The sequence below is a fragment of the Bufo gargarizans genome, chromosome 1 (genome assembly GCF_014858855.1).
Source record: "Bufo gargarizans isolate SCDJY-AF-19 chromosome 1, ASM1485885v1, whole genome shotgun sequence".
Taxonomy (NCBI): domain Eukaryota; kingdom Metazoa; phylum Chordata; class Amphibia; order Anura; family Bufonidae; genus Bufo; species Bufo gargarizans.
In genome coordinates, this window is record NC_058080.1 from 125,056,733 (window position 1) to 125,076,760 (window position 20,028).

General features: G+C 43.1%; 1 protein-coding gene across 1 annotated transcript in view; it reads left to right on the forward strand.

Annotated features, from left to right (window-relative positions):
- The window catches only part of KLKB1 (kallikrein B1), a 74,267-nt gene that overhangs the window by 45,315 nt on the left and 8,924 nt on the right, over positions 1-20,028 (forward strand). Inside the window, exons 12-14 of the mRNA XM_044290670.1 lie at positions 6,416-6,591; positions 10,853-10,948; positions 19,243-19,382. Coding sequence (XP_044146605.1) covers positions 6,416-6,591; positions 10,853-10,948; positions 19,243-19,382 — 412 coding nt within the window. The remainder of the gene's footprint in view (positions 1-6,415; positions 6,592-10,852; positions 10,949-19,242; positions 19,383-20,028) is intronic.

Sequence of the window (20,028 nt, forward strand, 5' to 3'; positions counted from 1 at the left end):
GCCAAGGTTGAGGATTGCGCCACTGGAGCCCAGACTGGTAAGTCTGTTACAATAATACTCTTCTAAATAATGAAGTCATACAGTTACCAAATAACACCACAATACAAGTAACAAACAATATCTCCAAGCTGTTACAAAACTAAACCCAGTATATCAAGTCCAACTTTTGGACAAAAGACATTGCATGTCTCACTGAAGGTATTGGCTTGCTGTCTCTATTGAAGACTTGGAGTCAGGTCCTGTTGTAATGTGGTAACTTAGCTCTACACCACAGGATCCTGTATGGTTCATAAACATAGAAGGGCTGGTTTGAAACCATTTCCTTGAAACTCACAGTTTCACAAATAGTTGAACCGGACAAGTCTTTATTTGGATGGTGTACCGGCTTTCCTAGGCAGCCAATCAGGTTATGTGCCAAAATGCTACATGGAGCAGTTGATTACCATTTACAGTTGACCGTGCCCACAGCACGGTCAACTGTAAACATGTTTCTTGAAGAAGTCAAGGGTTTTTATATAGTCAGGAATTCCTTGTTTCTTCCTAGATGAGTTACACCAACACAAACAGCATGCTCACTCTGGTGACCTATGGTAGCAACTTCTCCTTCTTCAATACATGTGCTACTTAACTGCTAAGTGGCAGTGCTTGTTCATTTCCATCAACACATACACTGCATCACATTTTAAGTGTAACTTCACATTACTTGATTAAAGTGCAAACATGGCAACCAGTGTCTCCCAGACCTTCACATTGGGAAGCCCTGCACCCACTGCTAATAAGCCATCAATGCACTGCTTTATTCATTTGACTGCATGGGCTCTATAAAGACCAATATTAACACAATACAGTGACCATATAATGATTGATATCAGTTCTACACAGGCAGTCTGCAGAGCTTATAGGTGAAAATGATATAATTAAATCACTTTACTCATAGACTTTTTCTCTTAAAGGAATATTCTGGTTTTTATTTTTAAAATGTATTTGTTTATATGATAGGAAATCATACAATGTATGTATACATGTATTTAAAACATTCATACATACATAAATACATACATACAGTGGATATAAAAAGTCTACACACCCCTGTTAAAATGTCAGGTTTTTGTGATGTAATAAAATGAGAAAGATAAATAATTTCAGAACTTTAATGTGACCTATAAACTGTACAACTCAATTGAAAAACAAACTGAAATCTTTTAGGTGGAGGGAAGAAATAATATAAAAATAAAATAATATGGTTGCATAAGTGCGCACACCATTAAACTAATAATTTGTGAAGCACCTTTTGATTTTATTACAGCACTCAGTCTTTTAGGGTATGAGTCTATCAGCATGGCACATTTTGACTTGGCAAGATTTTCCCACTCTTCTTTGCAAAAACACTCCAAATCTGTCAGATTGTGAGGGTATCTCCTGTGCATAGCCCTCTTCAGATCACCCCACAGATTTTCAATCGCATTTGCAATGAGCAGGATACGAGGTATACACACTGACGCTAATTTATGCAATGTCTGGGTCAGGTGCAAATAATAGTCTATGTGTGTTCGTGACACCAATTGCATCGTGTGCAGGGTACTATCACAGGGCCCTTTAAAGGTGTTATAACTCACGTCTCAAGTTAGGAATGCCAGGGTGGTGTAATGTCTCTGTATGGTAGTGGTAATTGTGTCAATGGTGTCTCCTACCTGGGTAAGGCTGGGCTCCTGGCTCCTGCCTCACTTGCAATAAAATGAGTGTAGTGATAGGAGGAGTAATAGAGGGATTTTGCAGCAGTAATTGAGATCCAGACCTTTGGTAAAGTTCAATCTTTACTGAGAGTAACTTTCATCCAAGCAAGGTACAGGTTTTTGTCTTAGGTCCCAGCAGGCTTTCAGCCAAGGTTGGCAGAAATTAAATCTTCTGCTCTATCAACCTGGAGCTTGCAGGAAAGGACATCTGCTTGTTAGCTCTAAAGATGTGGCAGGAATTTGGCTTCTGCACTTTCTATCTTCTGCTGTATGGGGACTGATTAGATGAGTAAGAATATGGCTTCTCCTGGGTCTCTGGACTTTACTCACAGTTATCTTCTCAGGGTATGCTTTCTTCCTGGAACTGGAGGTTGTCTGCTGTCGAGGCTGCAGGGCTCAGGCTGGGGATTTTATCAATGTCTCAGCCGAGACAAGATCCCGGTTTTCCTCCCTATATCTGGGAGCTCCTAACACGCACAGCCTTCCCCAACAGGGGTGGCTGACACACTCACACTAACTTCCTTCTTCACCCAATCTGCAGGATGTGGGCACAGCCCACTTTGCTCACAGAGGGGGAGCTAAGCTGGAATGAACTATTCCAGCTTAAAAATACTAAACTGAACCTAAGTCCTTACTAACACATTGCTGGTGAACATGGAAATTGCAACAATAAACATTTAACATGGTTTATAATGCACAGTTGTGAATGACATAATGTAAAATCACATCAGATGACAAGGTTAAGGCTCTTAGGATATTGTAGCGGCGTAGAAGAGTTTCGTAACACAACTCTGGGGTGTTACAGATTCAGGTCTGGGCTCTGGCTGGGCCATTCCAAAACGTTCGCCATTCCTTTGTTGATTTGGATGTACAGTATGCTATGGGCCGTTGTCATGCTGAAAGATGAAGTTCCTCTTCATGTTCCGCTTTCTAGCAGAAGCCTGAAGGTTTTGTGCCAATATTGACTGGTATTTGGAACTGTTTATAATTCCCTCTAGCTTAACTAAGGCCCCAGTTCCAGCTGAAGAAAAACAGCCCCAAAACATGATGCTGCCACCACCATTTTTCACTGTGGGTATGGTGTTCTTTTGGTGATGTACAGTGTTGTTTTTGTGCCAAACATATCTTTTGGAATTATGGCCCAAAAGTTCAACCTTGGTTTCATCAGACCATAACCTTTTTCCACATGCTTTTGGGAGACTTCAGATGTGTTTTTTCAAAATGTAGCCTGGCTTGGATGTTTTTCTTTGTAAGAAAAGGCTTTCGTCTTGCCACTCTACCCCATAGCCCAGACATATGAGGAATACAGGAGATTGTTGTCACATGTACCACACCGTCAGTACTTGCCAGATATTCCTGCAGCTCCTTTAATGTTGCTGTAGCCCTCTTGGTAGCCTCCCAGACCAGTTTTCTTCTCGTCTTTTCATCAATTTTGGAGGGACGTCCAGTTCTTGGTAATGTCACTGTTGTGCCATATTTTCTCCACTTGATGATGACAGTCTTCACTGTGTTCCATGGTATGCCTTGGAAATTCTTTTGTCCCCTTCTCCTGACTGATACCTTTTAACAATGAGATCCCTCTGATGCTTTGGAAGCTCTCTGTGGACCATGGCTTTTGCTGTGGGATGCGACTAAGAAAATTTCAGGAAAGACCAACTAGAGCAGCTGAACTTTATTTGGGGTTAATCAGAGGCACTTTAAATGATGGCAGGTGTATGCTGACTCCTATTTGACATGATTTTTAATGTGATTGCTTAATTCTGAACACAGCTACATCCCCAGTTATAAGAGGGTGTGCACACTTATGCAACCACATTATTTTTCATTTTTTTTTGTTTTCTTCCCTCCACCTAAAAGATTTCAGTTTGTTTTTCAATTGAGTGATACAGTTTATAGGTCACATTAAAGGTGGAAAAAGTTCTGAAATGATTTATCTTTGTCTCATTTTTTTTACAGCACAGAAACTGGACATTTTAACAGGGGTGTGTAGACTTTTTATATCCACTGTACATACCTTACTTATATAAGGCAGTTGGCCCTTATACAGTATGCAGAAGAATAGTATCTGTCCTATGTAATGCATCCATGGCCTAACTGAAACATGGCATTAGTCACGTGACACTCTTTACACCCTGACATTCAGTTAGCAATGTTATATAACATACAAGTGCTGGGTCAGCATACAGTTCACATTTTTGTAAAAGAGGACTAGTGGTGGAATCATGATCTTTATTGTGGTTATTATAGTTACTGCCAGTAGTAATACTGTACTGTATATACCAGGCATGCTCAACCTGTGGCCCTCCAGCTGTTGCAAAACTACAACTCCCAGCATGCCCAAACAGCCTACAGCTATAAGCCTACAGCAGGGCATTGTGGGAGTTGTAGTTTTACAACAGCTGGAGGGCCGCAGGTTGAGCATGCCTGGTATATACTGTACATGTTAAGCTCCTCGGTACACTACTATTCACTTGTTAGATATTTGGGCAGTTAGGCTACTTTCACACTATATTTTCTGGTATTGAGATCTGTCATAGGGTCTCAATACCGGAAGAAAAACGCTTTCATTTTGTCTCCCTTCATTGTCAATAGGGACAAAACATAACTTAACAGAACGGAATGCTCCAAAATGCATTCCGTTCCGTTCTCATACCGGTGAGCAAAACGCAGCATGCTACAGTATGCTTTCCATCCTGGGATGTGGAGCAAGACGTATCCGTCATCATGACCTACAATGCAAGTCAATGGGGATGGATCCGTTTTCTATGTCACAATCTGACACAATAGAAAACTTTCAATGGAGGAGTTCATGATGAATCCGTCTTGGCTATGTTAAAGATAATACAACCGGATCCGTTCATAACGGATGCAGATAGTTGTATTATCAGTAATGGAAGCGTTTTTGATGAACCCTGCCGGATCCAGCAAAAACGCTAGTGGGAAAGTAGCCTTAACTGAAAGTCAGGTCACACGATACCTGTGAGGGTCACATGGTGGCTCACATGACTAAAGCCATGTTTAGTCCTATCCACTTCAGCTACAGATGCATTTTACATTTTTAATTAGAAAATTGTTCCACATTCTATTGTGTAAGAAAAAAAGTAATCATTAAAAACAGGAATACCTCTTCATTAACTTTCTTGATTAAAGGGGTTCTCCGGGAATTAAGAAAATGAAAATACTTATTAACTCATTAGAAATATATTCCCAAATACCTTACGTTAGTCATAATGGCTTGTTTTGTCTAGGGAACAATCATTAGAAGAAATAAAATGGCCACCGTCCTATTAGTATACACAAAACCTGTCACACAGCAGGACAAATTACTTCACAAAACTCAGCTAAAGAACTGTTTCATCCTCCTCTCCTACTCGTCAGGGATTATGATCCTGAATACAGATGATAAGATCTTCCGATGAATCTCTGTAGAAATGGAGTTCATGAGCAGATGTGGCCAATGAGCAGCAGCACTTGTATGCAGTATTCATTACCACAGCCCCCTATTACCACAGTCTGTCCTGTCCGTCCTCTGGACAGGACAGTCTGTCCTGTACTTCATGTCTCCTCCTGCACTCCATTCCCACAGTGATTCAGCTAAAGATATTATCAGCTGTATTCTGTATCATAATCCCTAACAAGCAGAGGAGAGAGGAGGATGAGGCAGCTCTTTATCTCAGTATTGTGAAGTAACTTGTCCTCCTGTGTGATTAGGACAGGTTTTGTGTGCAGTAATAGGACAGCGACCATTTTGTTTCTCCTAATCATTGCTTCCTAGACAAAACGAGCCAGTATAACTAATGAAAGGTATTTGGGAATATATTTATAATAATAAGTAATATTTATGTATTTTAATCTTCTAACTTCCCGGAGAACCCCTTTAACTTTTCATTAACTTTTTAACATTAACATTAATCATTAACTTTTCCTTTTCTTCTCCATCTGGCACAGACCACCATGATGACTTATTTCAGTCACAACTCTACAAAATATAATGTGCACAGACATCTTTGGTATCTTAGCATTCCTCACCCTTTTTTCCACTTCTAGATAAAGTGGCTTTCCACAGTGACACAGTGACAATAATAATAATGCCCCTGCTGTCCCCCACTGTAATAATACCCCCTTTTTTATGTCTCCCACAGTATAAATGTACCCTTTAGTCTCACACAGTAATAGGGCCCCTCTGCATACAGTACCTCACATTGTAATATGGCCCTTTGTATCTCCAAAAAGTAATCATGCCTAACATTTGTGCTCCCTACTCAGCAACACCTCATGTCCCCACACAGTAAATATGTCCCCTTTTGTGCCCCAATACAATAGTCATGTCTTTTCTGTGCCACTCAGTTGTGGGTCACCTAGTGCCCTTTTGCATCAATAAAAATCCAAGTGGTAAAGGTGGCATGATGCTGGGGTGTCATTGTGCCATCTGGTGTCTTGTGCATGTTCTGTACTTCTAACAGGCAGGCTTAAGCAGCCTGTGTTTTGCAATATATATAGATCTATTGTTTTGGAGGGCCCGTGAAATCATAGTAGTAAATTGACGTCATGGATGTCAGCCAGAGCAGTAGTTATATACAGTAAAAGCAAATTATAGTGATTCCATACAGTATATGAACTGGTCTTTTTTATATGTGTATGTAAATAAGTAAACTTAAATCCGGTATGTGCATTTTACCTAGATGGCCTCTGCCACGATATTGGAGCATCTATATTGGTATTTTAATGCTGTCAGAAATCACTCCAGCTACCCCAGTTTTATATATCGAACAAATTATTGTTCATCCTGATTATACTGATGCAGAAAGCGGCAGTGACATTGCTTTACTAAAATTAAAAACACCCATCACGTTCAATGGTAAGTGATTTGTTAATATGAAATAATATTAGCTATTATAATAGAAGAACAATTTACTAGGTGTCTTCATGCAGCACATAATTTGAATTGGCTGTTTAGGCCTGTTTCACACTTACGTTGTTGTTTTTCTGTATCGAGCAGCAGGGAGTGGGCACAAACAGCAGAGGGCCCCTATGCAAAGAATGTACCTGAAATATACATACAGATATAAACATATACGTGCAAATAAAAAACATCTTAAAAATGATGTTTTATTATATGCAAACCTGGGCCTTACCATTACGCCTAGAGGCTCCGCTCTCTTTGTAACTGCTGCGCTCTCTGCACTTTGACATGGCCAGGTGTGATGACATTTTCACTGCCAGACCCTGTTAGACAGGGAGCGGCAGTTGCAGAGAGAGCGGAGACTCTAGGAGTAATGACAACGCCCCCGTTGCTCCTAGAGCCTCATTTGCATATATGAAAACATATTTTTCTCAGCAATGTGAGCACATATGAACATGGGATCAACACAGAAGCCTTCAGCTGCCAAGCGCACATGTAACAGGTCAGCCAGTTTCATAGGTACAAATCTGCTGATAGATGCCCTTCAAAGAGCTGAACTCGGAAATAACCCCTTCTTCCCCCATTCAGCCCCTCTGACATGAGCATTGGAGCATTTTACAATTAGTCATAAGACTAGAAACACTCTATTAGCACCTGTGTCACTGCAGAATTAAAACTTCACATTTATTTATTATCATAAAATAATATACAGGTGATGAACGTAAATGTTAAAACTCTCAGCAGTGGTACAGATGGTTAATAATGATATAAAATGTTGCTGTTTTTGTCTATCCTCTTTAGATAGTGTCGCAACAAATCCACTTACTGGAGCATCAGTGGCTGCATGCCGCCACCGGCCTTGCTACTGCAACATGGCTTATACTGTCTTTAGTCTATTGCTTCCCTATACATAGTCTCCAATATATAACTTCTCTCTGTACCGCTAACTGTGCTAAAAAATGGCGTGCTCAAACTCTGACCCCGACATGATTCGCCAGAGACCCGGCATCTTCAGGGGATTGGAAAAAGATGTAGCATGACCTCTGTCAGTGACAGTGTCTTACCTCACACACCGCCTGCCCGCATCCTCCGCTCACTGCTGCTCGACCATTCAGCTTAACACTTAGCACCACATACCTCTTACATCCAGTGATGTCTCCTCTAATGCAGGCGTTCACTTTCCTCACCTTCTCCATTTAGCCAAGACTACCATGACAACATCTTTGAGCCTGGTGCCCCAACGTGTTTATCCAGCTAGCCCCAATACTGTGCCCACTGTGCTCCCCAAAGCTCACATGCACTATACTACAGAAGTAATTGTGTCATACAGATAGTCTCCCTCATAGTAATAGCCCTACCAGATTTCTGTCAATAGTAACAGTGGTCCTCAAAGTCCCACCAATAGTAATTCCCTCCCAGAGTAGCCTTATTAGTAATAGAGCCCCCTACAGTGCACACAATAGTGATAATGCTCTCCAAGAGGGCCTCCTTTAGAAGTAATGCTCTCCAAATTGTGCCCTATAATAATAATAATGCCCCCTAGAGCCCTCAGTAAAAAAAAAGCCCCCCTCCATAGTACCCCCAATGGTCATAAGGCTCCTTCTAGTGCCCTCAGTACTAATAAGGCCCCTCTATAGGGCACCCCTTATAGATATAAGGCCAATCTATAAGGCACACCCATAGAGCCCCCCACCACTGCCCACAGTATTTATAATGTTCCCTGCAGTGCCCCCTGTAATTATAATACCCTCTGCAGTACCTTCTGGAGTTATAATGTTCTCTGATGTGCCCCCATACATTATAATGCCTGTCCTCTCCCTTCAGTCTTTTATACCATGCAGTCCCATGTAAATAACATAACTACTCTCCCTCCAATCTTCTACACCATGCAGTCCCATATAAATAACTTTACTCCTCTCCCTCCAGTCTTCTATACCATGCAGTCCCATGTAAATAACACCAGTCCTCTCCCTCCAGTGTTCTATATCATACAGTCCTATGTAAATAACACCAGTCATCTCCCTCCAATCTTCTATAACATACTGTCCTATGTATATAACTTAAATCCCCTCCTTTAGCCCCCTCCAATACATAATCCTTTGTAAATATTATCACTCCTCCTTACCCTCCAGCCCTCAATAATATCCAGTCTCATGTAAATAACACCAGTAATCTCCCTCCAATCTTCTATAACATACATTCCCATGTAAATAACCTCTCTTTCTTAGTCTTCTATAATATACAGTCCCATGTAAATAACCTCTCTTTCTTACAGTCTTCTAAAAATGTATTTTATATTGGAATTAGAAAACAATACACCCTCTTCCTAAGCCACTATATCTGACTTCTATGTAAGAAAAAGTCTTCATAAATATTGCACGCATTCTGAGCACTATATTTCTCAATGCATTTATACCAGACAACTGGTATAAATACATAATAATATAAAACTAGCTGCCTGCAGCTAGTACTAGAGGGAACTCAGTACATAGGAAATTTGTACAGTTACCATTGGCTGCAATGGCAGCTGTGAATTATTTTTTTTTACGCTGAGCTCCCCCTAGTGGTGGCTGCATTAAAATTGTTGTGTTTTCAAGTAAGAAACAGAGAAATGAGTGCTAGGTCCCCTAGCAGTCATTGGCCTGTCTCCATGAAAGGTTATGCTACTGTGGTCCAGTTATATAGTAGAGTCAGTGAGCTGTAATTTGACATCCTGTCAGCAGACAGTGGACAGTGTCTTGTTATGGCTTTGAATGAATTTATGAATGAGATCAGGATCACTGATGTTCTCCACAGGATAGCATTTCAGATAGTTTACATTTTGGACAGGGAGCCCTTGGGTGTTGCCCCTAGATGATAAATAATGGTGAGGACCCTCCTGTATGATTGTTGTGAGATAATTCTGCTCATAGTACTAAACCCACCCAATTGTACTGGTGAGAGGAGGCAACATTTCTAAGATAGTTCTCTGAAACTTTATTGACTTGTTCAACTGTTGTTGAAGTGGATGTGGTCAGGTAAGGCTACTTTCACACTAGCGTTTTTACTAGATCCGGCAGGGTTCAGCAAAAACTATTCCGTGACTGATAATACAACCTTCTGCATCTGTTATGAACGGATCCAGTTGCATTATCTTTAACATTGCCAAGACGAATCCGTCATGAACTCCATTGAAAGTCAATGAAGGATGGATTTGTTTTCTATTGTGGCAGAGAAAACGGATCCGTCCCCATTAACTTGCACTGGGGGTCATGCCGGATCCATCTTGCTCCGCATCCCAGGATGGAAAGCAAACAACAACATGTTGCAGTTTGCTCTCCGGTGTGGAAACGCAACTAAACGGAACGGAATGCATTTTGGAGTATTCCGTTCTGTTCAGTTTTGTCCCCATAGACAATGAATGGTGACCCCTATTGAGATCCGCTATGATGGATCTCAATACCTGAAAACTAAAATGCTAGTGTGAAAGTAGCCTAACATAGTTATAGCAGAGCTGAATCTGAAACATTGCCTTCTGCTGACAAGGTTCAGAATATTTTTATAACTTGGGACCCATACAGTATGTGTTTCTGTAGGCCTATTATATGACTGTAGTAAACCTATCGACCCTGACATATATCCTATGATTACAAATAACAAACATAAACCAAGACGACTATGAAAACCATCTTAATAAAAACGCTGCAAAATCTTTATTCAATCAAAAAAATTATTTTAAAAAAATGGAAGCCAATTAGAACCTACATGTGATCATTGAACAGGAACACCCAACTTCTAAAGGTGATATGCTATAACAATCAAGACAAAAAAAACATTACTGCATTCCTTCTAGTAATTAATATAGACAATATCCAAAGCAGAATATCAATGCTAACAACTCAATAGAATAGGGTAGAAGCAATAAACATAGGAAAGATAAGGCAAATTACCTAGAAAGTGGCCACGAGCCACCAGTGGTGTATCACTTCTGACGGGTTTTGTTGCAGCAGCTATGATATTCAGCTTTTTCTATTATTGGATGGAATGCAGCAATTTATTATAGTCTTGATCCTTTCAACATATCACCTTTAGAAGTGGGCACTATTACACTTTTTGTCCACCAGATGTCCTGTTGGTACTTTTCATGATTGTGTGTATTTTTTATTTTTTATATTTATTTAAAAATGATTAGCATTTAATGTGGTTTATAAGTATGACTGTTTATGTTTTATTCTAGATTACCAGCAAGCCATCTGCCTACCACCACATCGGGACTCGTTTGTACTTCCTAGCACGTGCTGGATTACCGGATGGGGATACACCAATGAGTTTGGTAATTGCGCACTGCAAATCAGAGAGCAGAAGAATAGCGGCACTTACAGGGACGTTTACCACTTGCAGCTTTATTTCAGGTTAAAAACAGGGCAGATGTGGGTCAAGGCTTGACAAAGCGCTGCTAAGCACGAAACGGCTGTTGCCTTGTGTCGCTGGGAAGTGACCCGCGTCTGCTCTGTTTTTAACCTGAAATAAAGCTGCAAGTGGTAAAAGTCCTGGTGAGTGCCACTTTTATTCTGCTCTCTGATTTATGATTATTTGTATTGTCTATTTAAGCTGAGCGGCACCGATATTACCGCATGACTGTTTGCATGAGAACTAATCCTGCTAGATAGTAAATCACATTGAGCAGTGCCGACTGCGTTTCTTCATTTTATGAACTCTATTTTTGTTTAATTGCGTATTGCAGTCTCTTATTCTTGTGTACTATGCTTTATCCGTACTTGTCACTATAACATTCTTTGGGGTTTTACTGTACATGAAAGCACTTCTCAAACTGACTAGTGAGGTTCTACAGCTGGTAAAGGACATGTCCATATAATCTGTTAGAAATAAAATAATAATAAAATAAATAGGGGGAATGGGAAGCAATACGACTGTAGGAACAGACAAAAAAAAAAATTGGTTTAAAAGGGTGATATCCCCTTTGATCATTTAGCATCATTTGGAAACTTGAAATTAGTGGTGTACATTTACAGAGCTGTGATTGAGGGAACGCAGTAGTTCTGCATACGCTATCACCGGTGGCATGCGATTAAGATCCATGGTAAATCAGAGAAAATTGTGATCCAGGCATTTTGACCCTTTCACTGCAGCATCACAAGAGAGGAGAGAGATCTCTTCTGAAGTTGATAATCGGTAGCAGCTAAAGAGATCATTGGGATGGCGGAAAAATTATGGCTCTCAGAACAGAGTGATGGAAAAACTGAAAAATATTATGTAGTTCAATTAGCAAAGTTGGCATTTTCTACAATATCCCCTGGGCCACCAGAGGATGCACTTCATTTATGTTGAGGTGTATGTGTTGTCATAAATAGTGTTGAGTGAACTTTGCAGTTCGGGTTCACTCAACACTTCGGTGTTCGGGCATTTAATAAAGCTTGTTGAAAGGTTTCAGGGCAGCCAAACAACAAGCTTTTAAGCTGTGGGCACTTAGAAGCCATCACAGCCATGCCTAGTAATGGCATGGCTGTGATTGGCCGGTGCATCATGTGACCCAGCCTCTATACAAGCTGGATCATGTGTAGCACCGCCCATCAGCTCTGAGTAGTACAGGGACAGGAAGCAGGCAGCTGAAGTGAGGGAGAGTGTTAGGAATCTCATCTGGCTATTTATTCTGTGGGTGACCTATGGTGATTTATTTTGTGGGTGCCTATACACCAGCTTTGCCCCCCTGACACAGAAATATAATAATTTATCTGGCTGTTAATTCTGTGTTTCACCTATAGAGATTTATTTGTGGGTGCAATGCACCATCTTTGTATCCCTGACACAAAAATATAATAGTTAATCCATCTGTTACTTCGGTGGGTGACATATACCCATTTTTTGTGTGAGGTACACCTGCGCTGCATCCGTGACAGAGAAATTAATATAGTTAAACAGTCTGTCAGATCGGTGGGTGACATATACCCATTTTTTGGTGTGAGTTACACCTGCACTGCATCAGTGACAGGGAAATTGATATAGTTAATCCGTCTGTTAGTTTGGTGGGTGACATATATCCATTTTTTGTGTGAGGCACACCTGCACTGCATCAGTGACAGGGAAATTAATATAGTTAATCTGTCTGTTAGATCGGTGGGTGACATATACCCATTTTTGGTGTGAGGTACACCTGCATTGCATACCTAACAAGAAAATTAATATAGTTAGGCTACTTTCACACTAGCGTTTTTCTTTTCCGGCACGGAGTTCCGTCAAAGGGGCTCTTTACGGGAAAAGAACTGATCAGACATATCCCCATGCATTCTGAATGGAGAGCAATACGTTCAGGATGCATCAGGATGTCTTCAGTTCTGTCATTTTGACTGATCAGGCAAAAGATAAAACCATAGCATGCTACGGTTTTATCTCCGGCGAAAAAAAACTGAAGACTTACCTGAATGCCATTTTTCCCCATAGGAATGTATTAGTGCCAGATCCGGCATTCAAAATACCGGAATGCCAGATCCGTCCTTCCGGTCTGAAATGCATTTGTGAGACAGATCTGCATCAGGATGCATCTCACAAATGCTTTCAGTACCATCCAGATCGGCAGATCCGGCAGGCAGTTCCGACGACGGAACTGCTTGCCGGATCACACTGCCGCAAGTGTGAAAGTAGCCTAAATCTGTCTGTTCGTTCAGTGGTTGACCTCAAAGAGAATGAGAAGAGTATCAAATAAGGGACGTGGCCTGGTCGTGGTGCTGCTGGAGTTGGTGTAGCTCCTGTTGCAGGGAGAGGATGTGGTCGATCTGTGTCAGCTACACGCCCAAATTAAACACCTTACTCAGGTGCACGTCGGCGACAGAATGTTCAGCGTTATTTCATAGGCCCGAATACCGGTGTACAAATGGTGAGGCCAGAACAAGTAGATGTGGTAGTAGATTGGGTGGCTGACTGTCACTGTGGGGAGTGGGGGAAACCCCCACCATATAATTAGAGCTGTTTCTAAGCCCGAAAACAGGGATAGGGAGCAGGTAACCTCCTACAGCGGCCCTAATCCTAACCCTGATCTCCTGACCGTATGAGTGCCCCCCTAAAGGTGGGAGAGGACTCATACACTCGAACCTGGATCCTACTGACCCTAACGGTCCCTTGCAGAGAGGTCAGGGATAGGAGACAACTGGTTCCTCAAGGAAACAGACAAACCGGAGTCTCCAGCGGCCTAGTAACAGAAGGCAAAAGATAGAGTCAGCAGCAACTGAACGGCAGGTAAGCACCTGGAGAAACAACAGCACATCAGAACATCAAACACTTACCTGCCGCAGCAAAGATGGAAAAACACCAAAACAACCTGGACCCCCATGCGGACACCGATGCAAGGTGGCTCCAGGCAAGGCTGCAAATATCTTTTAGGTTCACCCCTTCGGGAAACCAATGGGACCCCCTTTTCAGAGGTAACAACAGACAGGGTAAAATATCAATCATCCATGCAGATCACAACACCAATCCGACCTGACATGGAACACCAGACATGACGTAAACCACACCAAACAACATAACAGGTGAGGAGGGGAAAGGAGACAAAGGGAGACAAACGATGTCCAACTAGGATGCCCTCACACTGGAAAGATGACAAATCCAGAAAGGAGCGGAGCTTCAACACATATACAGGCAAACAACCATCTGACCTTCAGGCTCACAGCACAGTATAATAAGAGCCAGTGGCCACACCCAGCTCCACCAAGCACACATCTTAACCCCGAACACACCAGGATGGGAAGGAACACACAACATAAAGGGGAGGTGTCAAAACATGCAAAACAACATGTTGCCACCAGCAACAAGCATGTACGGCAAAAGTGTCATGGTCCACTACACCACACCATGACACAGCCGTGACACTGACAGTGCCTCCAGTTCCTTCACATTGTCTCCCACCCGGCCCCCTGCTGAAAGCGCAAAGTTGGTACCTGCAGCCCATGGGTATCTGTCTTTTACCTAACCCCCTTGCAAATCAGCCAGGCAATCTGAGCCCCAAGTCAAGCAGCAGTCTCTTATGCTTTTTGATGACTCTGCTGGCAGGGTTTCCGTGGGCCATCCATGTAACCCTGCCCCAGAAGTAGAAGAGATTGAGGGAACTGATGCCCAACCACTTATGTTTCAGGATGTGGACATGGGAGGACCACCGCAGCACGTCTCTGATGATGACGAAACACAGATGCCAACTGCTGTGGCTTTCTGCTCTGGTCCCCCTCTGGAGTGACACCATCGTCACCAAGTATCTCCACACTGTCCCATGGAAGTGTTCAGCTGTCCATCCCCCAAACACTGAAGAGAAAGAGGAAGTACCCCCCCTACGCACCAGCGATCCCTGGCCCTGAATGCCAGCATTTCAAAATTCCTGGCCTTTAAAATGCTGTTATTCCGTCTGGTGGAGATGGAGACTTTTAAAAACCTTATGGCGGTGGCTGTCCCACAGTACGTGGTTCCCAGCTGCCAAGTGGCAGACAAAATCAGGTGTGCACTGCACAACGCCATCTGTGGCAAGGTGCACCTCACTACGGATACGTGGACCAGTAAGCATCGGCAGTGATGGTATATATCCCTAACTTCACACTGGGTAAATCCAGTGGTGGCTGGGCCTGAGGCGGATAGAAGTTTGGCGCATGTCCTTCCGCCACAGAGGATTTCAGGACATTTCTCGTTGCCTCCTGTTGCCTCCTCCTCCTACTCCGCTTCCTCCTCTACCACCTCCTCATCCGGTCAGCGTAACACCTGCACCACCAACTTCAGCACAGCCAGGGGGAAAATACAGCAGGCTGTTTTGAACCTCATCTGTTTTTGGAAAAAAAAAAAACACACAGCGCCGGAGCTGTGGACGGGCATGGAACAACAGACAGATGAGTGGTTGGTGCCACTGAGCCTCAAGCTTGGCCTGGTGGTGTAAATCTCGTAGAAGCTCTGGACCTAGCCAGTTCAACGCATATCAGTTGCTTGGCGCATGTGCTGAATTTGGTGGTGCAGAGGTCCATGAAAAATTACCCAAATATGTCAGAGTTCCTGCAGAAAGTGCGGGTCGGCGTTCTCACCCTACTGCTGCTCGCCTGTCTGTGCTGCAGTGTAACTTCGGCCTTCCCACTCACCGCCTCATATGCAAAATACCCACAAGGTGGAACTCCACCTTGCACATGCTGGAGAGACTGTGCGAGCAGCAATAGGTGATAGTGGAGTTTCAGCTGCAGTACGCACAGTTGAGTCGCTCTGTGGAACAGCACCACTTAACCATCAACTAGTGGGCCTCCATGCGAGACCTGTGTGCCCTGTTGCATTGTTTTGAGTACTCCACCAACATGGCCAGTGCCGATGACGCCGTCCTCAGCGTTACTGTTCCCACTTCTATGTTTCCTTGAAAAAACACTTCGGACGATGATGGAAGAGGATGTGGCACAGGAGGAAGAGGAGGAGGAAGAGGGATAATTTCCACGGTTATCAGGGCAGTCATTCACAAGTGGCTCGGATGGTGGGCTCCTGCACCAACAGAGGCCAGGTACACAACTGTCTAGCCAGGAAACAGTTCTGGAGGAGGAGGATGATGATGATGATGAGGAACCGTGTTCACAGCAGGGTAGCACCCAAAGCAGCTCATGGGCATCACTGGAGCGTGGCTTGGGGGATACAGAGGACACAGACGATACACCTCCCACAAAGGACAGCTTGTTATTGCCTCTGGGCAGCCTGGCACACATGAGAGACTACATGCTGCAGTGCCTTCGCAACGACCGCCGAATTTCCCACATTCTAACTAGTGCTGATTACTAGGTGGCCACCCTTCTGGATCCCCACTACAAGGACAACGTGCCGTCCTTAATTCCGTCACTGAAGCATGATTGGAAGATGCGTGAGTACAAGAGCGCGCTGGTAGACACGCTGCTGATGGTATTCCCACCTGACAGTGGGGGCTCAGTGGAAGCACAAGGCGAAGGTAGAGAAGGAGGAAGAAGTCTCCAACACAGCTGAGGCATCGCCAGCACCTCAGAAGGTAGAGTTAGCATGGCCGAAATGCGGAAAAGCTTTGTCAGCACGCCACAACAACCAGCGCCACCAGCTGATACGGAACGTCTTAGCATTAAGGCAGCATTTTAGCAACATGGTGGAACAGTACGTGTGCACATGCCTACACGTACTGACTGATGGGTCTGCCCCATTTAACTTCTGGGTCTCCAAATTGGGCACATGGCCTGAGCTTGCCCTTTACGCCTTGGAGGTGCTGACCTGCCCTGCGGCCAGTGTATTGTTCGAACGTGTGTTTAGCACGGTAGGGGGGAGTGATCACAGACGAGTGCAGCCGCTTTTCCACAGCCAACGTGGACAAGCTCACGTTCATTAAAATGATCCAGGCATGGATCCCACGGGACTTGTCCATACTGCTGAATAGACAACTATACCGGCCGCACCCAGCCATTGTTATACTTTCTCTTTGTGTTCTCTTTTTCATTTCCCAATGTTTTGGGGCCTTCACAATTTTATAAAAAATAAATAAATAAATCAAAGCAAAAACAGTCTTGGCTATCTCCTCCTCCTCCACCGCCGCTTCTACCTACACCGCCATGTCTACCACCTCCTCAACCTCCTACTCCACTTTGACCTCTGCCTCCTAGTTCAAGATTATTATGTTTTAATTTTTTTCTATTCTATGTTATTTGAAGTTATTTCCCTATCCACATTTGTTTGCAGAGCAATTGTTCTGCTCTTACCCCATTTTGCTTCCTTTTGCAGCCCTCTAGCCCTTACTATGACTATTTCACAGCCATTTTAGTGCACCAAAGTTTGGGTCCCCATTGACTTCAATGGGGTTCGGGTTCGAGTTCGGGTCAAGTTGGGTCCCGAACCCAAACTTTGACCCGAAGTTCGGCCGAACCCGAACATCCATGGGTCTGCTCATCCCTAGTCATAAATTAAATGGGTTGGCCACTTTCTGGTTATTGTTGATCAGTGGGTTGGTGAGATGATTCCATGGTACTTACTAATATAGTCTTTGATGAAAATAGGCACCATTTTCTATATTTCATAAGGTCTGCCCCCTTGTGATGCCTCCTCCATTCGAATACACTGCACCTGTCGTCTGCACTTGTACTGCTGGGAGTTTAATGCAGGTGCAATGTGGAGGAGACATCACATTGAGGTGATCTGCCTGGTCACATGACCCTCCAATCAGCAGCCATTTTATGGCCTGTACCTCTGTGTGGACAGCACAAAAGACTTTGTAAACAAGGGGGCATACATAAGTGTATTATATCAAGCTCCTACATGTTCACTTCCCCTAGTAGGACTAAAAAAAATTAAAAAAAGAACAAAAAAAAGTATGTCTCTCAGAAAGCAAAAACTATTTTTTAAGTGATTTATTGCTCATATCTGGTGCAGTGCTAAAAAAAAGTTTCAGGGTTATTGGATCTAAGGAAGTGCAGTGTAGGCAAAGCCTATGCAGCCACAGCCCAGGAGGACCAAAAGAGGAATGAGAGTGATAGTTACCCTGGTAAGGATGGTTGTTCACACAGATCACAATTGCATTTCTCACATAGATACCCTTGTAAGGCTGTAGAGTGATTGGTGTTAGTGCTACTGCCTGGTAGTAGTTGGGGTGCTCTTGGTGTTAGGTGCTTTGTTAGAATGCAAGGCAGGTGTGTGGATGCAGATGCAATGGCCGGTGAATGGTGACGGAGTCAGTGAGCAGGCCAGTTGGTGGAAATAAACAGGTCTCTCTGTACTAAATTGCAGAATAGAAGTAATAGTAGAGCATCCCATAGTATCAAAGCACAATTCTAACAGAAGTTCTCAATGCCATTCTTTCCCAATAACAATGCATGGATGGATAACATAACATATGGGGGTGATGGTTATCTTTCTCTCTGTCTTTCTAAATTCTATATTCAGAACCTTAGGCATGAAATTGAGGTTTTTTGGTATAGGTTCTCTAATTCCCGGCTGAGGGGTACAGATTTAAGACTCGGCTGACCAAACTAACTTAAAGTGTGGAAGGATGCATTAGCAATGTTTCCTCTGAAAGCAGCAAAATCAAATTATGGACCTAGTTTCCTCTATCTCTCTCTGAAGCACTTTTGGTAGTAGAATAGCTTGCTTGAGTACCAATAGTTTTAGATAGATAGATAGATATTGGTTGCCGTAGCTTTGATGATCTCATACAACATAAGTCCTCTGTGTAGCACAGTTAGACTGGAACTCCTTCTAACCAGGGGCAGACCCATGTCAATCTCCTGGCAACCTAAAGGGGGCTGAGTAACAGGTTTAACCCTGACCTATCCATACAATACCATTAAATAGGCAAATACAGAAAATTAAAACATTTCAATTAACCAGATATCAATATAACAATTAACCCTTTGCAGTTGCCCTGTTCTGGGGTACCGCACTAGCAGAATAGCTGGAGGTAGCAACAAGAGTCTATTATATGTACAATCAAGCTCAGTTGGACTAAAAATGTCAAAATCGTTAAATAAAATGTTTGGAGATAACAGGAAAGGTAGAGTTATCAGACTATTTTCACATTTGTGACCTCCTCATGAAAATAAAGGGGGGCATCCTAATACTAAGTGTTTTAGGTTGTAATGTGTTTCCATGTCATTTAAGAAACTACATCAGATGTGCTCCAGAAGGCTGAGGTACCTCCAAAGGCAAGCACAGAATGTCAGAAAAGTTATTCGGCAAAGACAATTAGCAGCAAGGTCTTATGTGCTGGATATAAACATGGCCAGATTGATTCATGCAAGGTAAGTTCCTATCTGACAACTCCATTGGTAGCGTTCTGTGATTATAGTGCGCACTGTCTTCATCTGCACTGTCCTGGGTAGCATGTCAGGCAACTGGCTGTGGTAAGATGGTAAATGCCAAGGAGGTCAGCATTATCCCAAGTGGCTTAATTGTCAGTGGTGGCCCTCATTTGCTTGTTTTTCTGTGCAGTAACTGCATATTGCCCCCCCCCCCCACCTCCCCCTTATGATTTACTGTATATAATTCCCAAATAAAAGTGCTATAAGAAGCCACAGTAAGGCTAGGCCTACACGGCGACATTTGTCATGCGACAATAAGTCGCGCAACAAAAAGGGTACAACTACGTTGCAACATTTATGTTGCATTAATGTCACATGACATTTTTTATAATGATAGTCAACGGTGTTGCACTGCGACATGCTGCGACTGCGATGCGACAGTCGCACAGAGATCCAACTTGGATGGATTTTGTGGGACTGTTGTGTCACAGTCCCAGCATGTTGTATGTCAGACTGCCATGTAGCTCTAGCCTAATACTGCCAGACAGTTTCCTAAATAAATTTGCCTTGCCCTGTGCAGCTGTCTTTCCATAGATTCAGATACCTGGTATGAGATCAGGGCTGCAAATTGTGAGTGCTCTGGCGG